This window comes from Embiotoca jacksoni, unplaced genomic scaffold (genome assembly GCF_022577435.1).
Source record: "Embiotoca jacksoni isolate LCO1_2020_lvr unplaced genomic scaffold, fEmbJac1.0.p SCAF_22, whole genome shotgun sequence".
Classification (NCBI taxonomy): Eukaryota; Metazoa; Chordata; class Actinopteri; family Embiotocidae; genus Embiotoca; species Embiotoca jacksoni.
Genome location: NW_027185363.1, coordinates 2,667,998 through 2,677,643, shown reverse-complemented (window position 1 = coordinate 2,677,643; position 9,646 = coordinate 2,667,998). Strand labels below are relative to the sequence as shown.

The 9,646-nt window shown below is 39.0% G+C and overlaps 1 protein-coding gene across 4 annotated transcripts; it reads left to right on the top strand.

Annotated features, from left to right (window-relative positions):
• Positions 1–83: 83 nt before the first annotated feature.
• Positions 84–9,385, top strand: LOC138202906 (uncharacterized). Of its 4 annotated transcripts, none has more exons than XM_069157263.1 (11): positions 84–1,141; positions 2,556–2,930; positions 3,424–3,636; positions 4,724–4,954; positions 5,033–5,098; positions 5,596–5,808; positions 6,869–7,243; positions 8,100–8,231; positions 8,318–8,398; positions 8,583–8,656; positions 8,745–9,385. In XM_069157263.1, the coding sequence occupies exons 1-11, from the start codon at positions 1,084–1,086 to the stop codon at positions 8,811–8,813; spliced, it is 1,887 nt and encodes a 628-aa protein (XP_069013364.1). In that variant the 5' UTR covers positions 84–1,083; the 3' UTR covers positions 8,814–9,385. The 4 variants fall into 4 exon arrangements, with proteins under 4 accessions (XP_069013364.1, XP_069013365.1, XP_069013363.1 ...); XM_069157264.1 differs by having other exon boundaries at positions 4,724–5,098; positions 6,869–7,099; positions 7,178–7,243; XM_069157262.1 differs by having other exon boundaries at positions 4,724–5,098; positions 8,103–8,231.
• Positions 9,386–9,646: the final 261 nt, after the last annotated feature.

The following is a 9,646-nucleotide window of genomic DNA, read 5'->3' as shown; positions in this document are numbered from 1 at the left end:
CGTGGTGATTTATTGTACACACTAGCCTACATAATTAGTTATGTCCCTTTTGGATTTGGTTGTATACGATATAAGTATAAGATATATAGTCTTCCGACTATACGTTGAATGGGGTAGCACTTCAGTAGCATTTAAAATGGCACTTACTTATAGCACTTGGAAGTTTGGCTTTCTTGAAGAAAATTGTACTTTCTTGATTGTTGTTGTTCTGAATTTGTAACCTCATGGTTGAAATGCACTTATTGTAAGTCGCTTTGGATAAAAGCGTCAGCTAAATAAAATGTAATGTAATAAGAACAGAACTTATTATCATAATATTGATATGACAGTTCTGGGCCCGAACTGGCCAGTGAATGACCAGTCAACTGACCCTGCGTAAACATTTGCTGACCACGGGCCATTGGTTATGTGGAACCCTGAAATGGCATTTGTTTCAGCCAATGGAGGCATGAGTATGATACCAACTGAAAAAACAGACTGCACAACTCTCAAGAGCAGAAACATTTGTTCAATCGAAATCAACAGTTAAAGACCAGTGTATTTAAGCCTTTGGTAATAAAAGAATATACAACCACATATTCATTCAGCATTTGAGTTGAAAGTTAGTGGAGCAGACTGTGCAGCCTAATACTGAACAAGGAAGTTTTGTTTGACAAGATACTGTCAGTAAGTGAAGAATTCAAAAATGCAAGGGAGGATGGGAAAAATACTAATAAAGATATTCGTGATGTGGGTTTTCTTTTAGCCCCTCTCCTCAATTCCACTTTAAATGCAGTTAATTCTACAGGTGTCACCAAGACGTTCAGTCAGCCAGCTGCACATAAAGTCTTAAATACCTCACTAACAAAGTGTTTTCTAATGCAAGGTTATGTAAAGGCTTCCTGCATAATCTTTGCTGCAACAACAAACATACAACATGATAAAATCTGTCTGACTGTCAGTTTGTTGTCATTCAAGCATTGTGTTGCAATAACATCCCTTATAAGTAACTCAAAGTACAGTAAAAAGATTTCCACTTCCTTGACTTCACAAGGTGTTTTGACACTGAGATCACGGTGTTAGAGTTGCTGCCGTTAACCACACATGGATTTGTTTGCACTATATTTCTTGCTCCTGGTGGGTTTGCTGCCTCGCTACAGCGGTGAGTATAATATCATTGAATTCAATATTGAGAAGCAGCACAACTCAGTAAAATTTGGTGATATTGGTACTGACTACCAAAGTCAGGATCGTGATCCCGTTCAGAATTTAAATAGCCAATGGACATTATCCACCTGAGAAGTTCCCCGTCATAGCGAGTTGCAGCAACCAGGGGAAAATGACTCTTTATACTTTAAAATCACTTGGTCACAGTAACACGTTACTCATTTTATTTTCTGTAAGCCTAAATATTAGGCTAAATTACGTCAACAATTTGGTTTGGTTTATTTGACAGAAAACTCAGAAAAGCAAAATTTTGTATCCATCTTCTATCTGTAGCAGATTGATAGAGACTACTGATATGAATTTTACTTAAACCTTTTTTACTTGATTTAATGATCAACTTTTTGCTGTGTGTCTCTTTTATAAAATAATTACCATTGATGTGACACTGTGAGAAAGCTGCCATTCATTAGACAAGCATTTGCTGTTTGAGGATTATGGAGGTGCGGAAGTGGATTTACTCATTTGATGACGGCCCATGTCACAGCACAGATGCACTTAAATATTTCTACCTTAATAAACACTGTTTTCAAAGCGGATTTCAGAGGTGAAATGATTCCATTCCTCTGTTCGATTAGGTTAATGTATGAAAATATGCAGATGTAGCAACAAAGCTCTACAATCATTTTGGAGTCACATGTTAACGGACACAAGCGAGATGTTGAAGCCCCATTCTCATGTGTTGGTATGCAATCTGCAGGAATCATGTGTACATGTCACTAATAGAATGCAGTATCACGTAATGTATATCTGGTCTAATGATTGCAACCATTGATGCCCCTGTACCTGTAAATACGCAGCTATTTAGGTCTGCACAAATGGGGCCACTTCTTCTAAGTTGGTGTGGTTTCTGTGTCTGTGCTAAAAGACATATTATTTCCTTGTTACTACGACTGATCCTGAAGTGCAATTGCACAATTCCATTATGACAAGGCATCTTTGTGAATCATATGTGCGAAGCAAGCAGTTAGATTTTTTTTTTCTCCAAAAATTCAACTTTAATTTAAAATGAATTAATTTTAAATGTAATTTTATTCTGGAAACATAATTTCAATATATTTCACACATTTTGACTTTTCTCCCGACATTTCAACTTTATTTTCAAAGTACTATTTCAGCTTTATTCTTCTTTCAAATTTATTCTCAAAATAGTTCAACTATATTCTTGACATTTTGACTTTTTCTGGGGAGCAATGTTTTTGAATAATCATTCTACTATTTTTTTTTCTTAATGTGGCTCAAACACTCCTTCAATGGAATGCAGTATAACGTGATGTTGATCTGGTCTAATGATAGTCGATAAATAATGTTTTTCCTATATTTACATTCTCACCCACTTTTCCTTCCAACAGCGGGCATCAACACCACTTCAGCATCCACAGTCTCTGCTGCTACGATGCTCAACACAACGAGCAACAGTACAACATCCACACAGCTGGATAGCAGCGCTACGTCTGTAACCCCACTCGCTCCAGTTCCACCACTCAGCATTACAAACACCAGTACAACACAAACACTAGTTAATGGCAGCACAGCTCTACCAGCCACAGCCTCCGCCACTACATCACCCAACACAGCAAATGGTAGTATTACATCTACAACAGCAAATATTACCAAAGCTTTACCATCCAAAGACAATACCTCTACGGTAACCATCACAGGAACCAACAGCACAACAACGATGCCACCAAGTAACAACACACTTTCAACATCCACAGTCTTCACAGGTAATTTTTTTTATTAAATGTTTTGCTTTACAAATTATTATCTTGACAAGAAAAATGATACCAGTCTTTGTCAAATATATACAGTAAATGATTCAGATATTACTGTCATGTATCAGATTCTGAGTTAACAATGAGCCACAATGATGAACATTTAAGCGAAAGATAAAAAAAAATATTGCAAACTAGCGACTAAAGTAGAGGGGGGGGAGGTGGAGGGCAAGGATGAGTCCAGTAGAGGTAGGCTGTCGAGGCTTCAGTTCGTTGCCAACAACAGCCCTATTACGGGAGCTTGAAAACTGTGGGCGGAGCCTGTAGCAGGCAGGCACAGTATTTGTGGTCATGTGTAGCAGGTATGAACTTGTGACTTTGAGCCAAGATAACATTGCTGAGGTATATAGGCACAATTTTACTACTGCACCAACAAGCAGCAGTATTACGTCGACAGTGGCAAACATCACCATAACTTCTTCATCCACATTCTCTTCGACAACAGTTCGCAATACATCTGCACAATTGAATGTGAGCACAACCTCAGCGCCCAACGTCTCCATGACTACTGCAACAAGTAGCAGTGGATCGACAGCTGCAGATAACAGCACAATATCCCCAGTCTCTGTTACTACAGCAACCAACACTACAGGCAACAGTACATCTGCACCATTGGATGACCTCACAACATCAGCATCCACGGACTCCACAGCTACAGGTTGGTCATTGTCTCTATAGACCTTTTTCTTGGAAAACATTTTAATAGTCACAGTAGGAAAAGCACTGATGGAAATATTAACATTAATGATGACTCGGAGTCATTGATCGTCCCAGTAAGCCATGCGGATTCTCCTCCATTTTTTTGCTCTCTTCTAAGAGTTGTTAAATCTCTATTTGAGACAAAGTCGATGTCAGCTGCAAAGAGCAATAGGAATATGATATTTGATACGCAGCAGGTTGACTTGTATAAGAAAGCAATAATAAAAGTCCATGGATCCTTGAGGTACACCATACTGCACACCACACGAGCACAAAAACTACTTAAAAAATGAAGCAGAAAGTTTAGTAGTGAGCTTAAGTGTAAGAAATCTAATTAACAGAGTTGCATACTTTTTCAGAGACAACACATTGGCCAGAGCTCCACACCTTCACGATCAAACAACGTGATCAATTGTCTTATAGTGTCTGTTGATACAACATATCCTCTTTGTATTGCAACCATTGATGCTCCAGCACCTGTAAATATGCAGCTATTTAGGTCTGCGCAAATGGGGCCACTTCTTCTAAGTTGGTGTGGTTTCTGTGTTCATGTGCTAAAAGACATATTATTTCCTTGTTACTACGACTGATCCTGAAGTGCAATTGCACAATCCCATTATGACAAGGCATCTTTGTGAATCATATGTGCGAAGCAAGCAGTTAGATTTTTTTTTTCTCCAAAAATTCAACTTTAATTTCAAATGAATGAATTTTAAATGTAATTTTATTCTGGAAACATAATTTCAATATATTTCACACATTTTGACTTTTCTCCCGACATTTCAACTTTATTTTCAAAGTACTATTTCAGCTTTATTCTTCTTTCAAATTTATTCTCAAAATAGTTCAACTATATTCTTGACATTTTGACTTTTTCTGGGGAGCAATGTTTTTGAACAATCATTCTACTATTTTTTTTTTCTTAATGTGGCTCAAACACTCCTTCAATGGAATGCAGTATAACGTGATGTTGATCTGGTCTAATGATAGTCCATAAATAATGTTTTTGCTATGTTGACATTCTCACTCACCTTTTGTTCCAACAGCTGGCATCAACACCACTTCAGCGTCCACAGTCTCTGCTGCTACGATGCTCAACACAACGAGCAACAGCACAACATCCACACAGCTGGATAGCAGCGCTACGTCTGTAACCCCACTCGCTCCAGTTCCACCACTCAGCATTACAAACACCAGTACAACACAAACACTAGTTAATGGCAGCACAGCTCTACCAGCCACAGCCTCCGCCACGACATCACCCAACACAGCAAACGGTAGTATTACATCTACAACAGCAAATATTACCAAACCTTTACCATCCAAAGACAATACCTCTACGGTAACCATCACAGGAACCAACAGCACAACAACGATGCCACCAAGTAACAACACACTTTCAACATCCACAGTCTTCACAGGTAATTTTTTTATTAAATGTTTTGCTTTACAAATTATTATCTTGACAAGAAAAATGATACCAGTCTTTGTCAAATATATACAGTAAATGATTCAGATATTACTGCCATGTATCAGATTCTGAGTGAACAATGAGCCACAATGATGAACACTTAAGGGAAAGAGAAAGATATTGCAAACTAGCGGCTAAAGTAGGGGGGGGGGGGGGGGGGGGGGTGGAGGGCAGGGATGAGTCCAGTAGAGGTAGGCTGTCGAGGCTTCAGTTCGTTGCCAACAACAGCCCTATTACGGGAGCTTGAAAACTGTGGGCGGAGCCTGTAGCAGGTAGGCACATTATTTGTGGTCATGTGTAGCAGGTATGAACTTGTGACTTTGAGCCAAGATAACATTGCTGAGGTATATAGGCACAATTTTACTACTGCACCAACAAGCAGCAGTATTACGTCGACAGTGGCAAACATCACCATAACTTCTTCATCCACATTCTCTTCGACAACAGTTCGCAATACATCTGCACAATTGAATGTGAGCACAACCTCAGCGCCCAACGTCTCCATGACTACTGCAACAAGTAGCAGTGGATCGACAGCTGCAGATAACAGCACAATATCCCCAGTCTCTATTACTACAGCACCCAACACTACAGGCAACAGTACATCTGCACCATTGGATGACCTCACAACATCAGCATCCACGGACTCCACAGCTACAGGTTGGTCATTGTCTCTATAGACCTTTTTCTTGGAAAACATTTTAATAGTCACAGTAGGAAAAGCACTGATGGAAATATTAACATTAACGATGACTCGGAGTCATTGATCGTCCCAGTAAGCCATGCGGATTCTCCTCCATTTTTTTGCTCTCTTCTAAAAGTTGTTAAATCTCTATTTGAGACAAAGTCGATGTCAGCTGCAAAGAGCAATAGGAATATGATATTTGATACGCAGCAGGTTGACTTGTATAAGAAAGCAATAATAAAAGTCCATGGATCCTTGAGGTACACATACTGCACACCACACGAGCACAAAAACTACTTAAAAAATGAAGCAGAAAGTTTAGTAGTGAGCTTAAGTATAAGAAATCTAATTAACAGAGTTGCATACTTTTTCAGAGACAACACATTGGCCAGAGCTCCACACCTTCACGATCAAACAACGTGATCAATTCTCTTATTGTGTCTGTTGATACAACATATCCTCTTTGTATTGCAACCATTGATGCTCCAGCACCTGTAAATATGCAGCTATTTAGGTCTGCTCAAATGGGGCCACTTCTTCTAAGTTGGTGTGGTTTCTGTGTTCATGTGCTAAAAGACACACCATTTCCTTGTTACTACAACTGATCCTGAAGTGCAATTGCACAATATCATCATGACAAGGCATCTTTGTGAATCATATGTGCGAAGCAAGCACTTTGATTTTTTTTTTCTTCCAAAAATTCAATTTTAATTTAAAATGTAATTTTATTCTGGAAACATAATTTCAATTTATTCCACACATTTTAACTTTTCAACTTTATTTCCGAAATACTATTTCAGTTTTATTCTTCTTTCAACTTTATTCTCAAAATAGTTCAACTATATTCTTGACATTTTGACTTTTTCTGGGGAGCAATTTTTTTGAATAACCATCCTACTATTTTTTTTTTTCTTAATGTGGCTCTAACATTCCATCATAGAATGCAGTATAACGTGATGTTGATCTGGTCTAATGATAGTCCATAAATAATGTTTTTGCTATGTTGACATTCTCACTCACCTTTTGTTCCAACAGCGGGCATCAACACCACTTCAGCGTCCACAGTCTCTGCTGCTACGATGCTCAACCCAACGAGCAACAGTACAACATCCACACAGCTGGATAGCAGCGCTACGTCTGTAACCCCACTCGCTCCAGTTCCACCACTCAGCATTACAAACACCAGTACAACACAAACACTAGTTAATGGCAGCACAGCTCTACCAGCCACAGCCTCCGCCACGACATCACCCAACACAGCAAACGGTAGTATTACATCTACAACAGCAAATATTACCAAACCTTTACCATCCAAAGACAATACCTCTACGGTAACCAACACAGGAACCAACAGCACAACAACGATGCCACCAAGTAACAACACACTTTCAACATCCACAGTCTTCACAGGTAATTTTTTTTATTAAATGTTTTGCTTTACAAATTCTTGTCTTGATATCACTGCTAAGAAAGATTATACCAGTCTTTGTCAAATATATACAGTAAATGATTCAGATATTACTGCCGTGTATCAGATTCTGAGTTAACAATGAGCCACAATGATGAACACTTAAGGGAAAGAGAAAGATATTGCAAACTAGCGACTAAAGTAGAGGGGCGGAGGTGGAGGGCAAGGATGAGTCCAGTAGAGGTAGGCTGTCGAGGCTTCAGTTTGTGGCCAACAACAGCCCTATTACGGGAGCTTGAAAACTGTGGGCGGAGCCTGTAGCAGGCAGGCACATTGTTTGTGGTCATGTGTAGCAGGTATGAACTTGTGACTCTGAGCCAAGATAACATTGTTGAGGTGTGTAGGCACAAGTAGGGTCCTACTTTGGTGTATGAGCATAGTATGCATGCATTAGCCTAGCATCTTGTAAATTAGTGAGGCGTGTGGTAGGGAAAGAAAGGCAGTAATATTGAGTCAGTCTACCCTTGCTGTGTTATTCCGCATTAATAAGGGACTTAGTGTGGACTTTAAAACTAAACTGACTGATGAAGTGCTTCTGAGATGGTTCTCCCATCTCTGCCAAATACAGGCATGTTTGGAAAGTTTTGAAAATGCTAAAATGATGCAAATGCGCACACTATACGGTATTTTCACAGTTTCCAGCTAGTTGTTTCCAAATACTTTCCGAATACCACAATGTCACGAGTCTACTTCCCCTGTCCTGCACACACGTACTTTGTTCCTTGTAAATAGAAAACTAGTTTAGCTAATAATGTGCCCAGACAGTGCTGCTTTTTTAACTCCTTGTTATGTGTACAGCAGGTTGTGCGGGTCCACCAGCGCTGTGTTGTCCTGGGAGGAATGACAGCTGTAACAGGGGGTGTTTCTGTGACGAGTTCTGCCTGCAAGCAAATGACTGCTGTTCTGACTTCAATACAACTTGCTTTGATTGTAAGTGACAGTGAAGAAAAACAAAAGAAAATAGAAGGATACACAAATTGTACTACTACTTTAATCCCCAGTCTCTGTTACTACAGCACTCAACACTACAGTCAACAGTACATCTGCACCATTAGATGACCTCACAACATCAGCATCCACGGACTCCACAGCTACAGGTTGGTCAATGTTAATGAAGATATTGCAAAAATGCACGTTTGAAGTTGTAGACAAAACATTGTTTGTAAAAAAAAAAAAAAAAAAAATCTTAAATTTCCTTTTTTTTTTAATTGTTTATTTTTAGACGACATGATGAAGTTGCTACATTCTTAGTTGTCCATTTCTTTTTTCGTGTCCAAATAGCAATTATTCATGTAAAAGCTTCCGTGTTATCCCATGATGAGGAAGGAGAAGCTTTGTTAACGGTTTTAGCTGCTGTAAGTACCAACAACCTTCAAATATACCCCCAAAAAACAAAATGCATTACACGCACTTTTGTTAATAATCTGTCCATGTCTCTCATAGATTCAGGCATTTCTCCAGCAGGAGTGTGATGGCTGCACGTTGACGATCAAAAATGTTGAATCCAACTGACAAAGCCCCAACTGGATATTTTGGGCAACAGAAGTGTGAAAATGGCTAAGGATCAACGGTGACAACAGACAAAGATCAGTGGCTTCCTCAAGATTTAAATAATAAAGTGAGAGACGCATTTATTCTTTCGGTCAGCACTATCTGTACAGGAAATAGTGAATGACCCAAATCACATGGTCGATAGAGTACTCAAGTGTAAATTAATTTGTTTCAGCCTCTGCAGTAATTAAATGCTTCTACTGACTGTTATGATTCATCTGTAGTCCAAAAATATGTAGTGCCCATGTGCAATATTCTGGTTTTGCCATATAGTTTTTGTTTTATTTCACCGTTTCCATTGCACATTACATTTTTTTCAATTTATAAGTTTGAAGATTTGTTGTGTATTGGTTTATTGCTGAGCATATTCCAGCTGTTCAATAGTTTCCATGTGCTTTTTTTTTTGTGTTGACTGCATGAACTGCCTCCCTTTCCACACTCTGTAAAGGTATCTTTATGTATGTATGGCAGAGGTTCTCCATGGCCCAAAACATATTTACCAAAATGGACAATAAAGTACATCCTGATCTTGAGTGTTTGCTATTATACCAGGTTGAGGTGGCAAAAGCTTAATCGAGACAATGCTGTTTGACTCTGTAGGTCGTGGCGAGCACATACTTCAAAAGGAGGAACCAGTTCAGTAAACTCTGAAACACTGCTCATTTTAGCAGTGGGATGGTTCAAAAGTCAGCAGCTCTTCACTCATAATGAACCAAACAACCGCTCACTCGTACCATCCGTATGTAACGGTATACAATAAACCGCAAATGTACTTCTGTACCAGCGCACAAAAA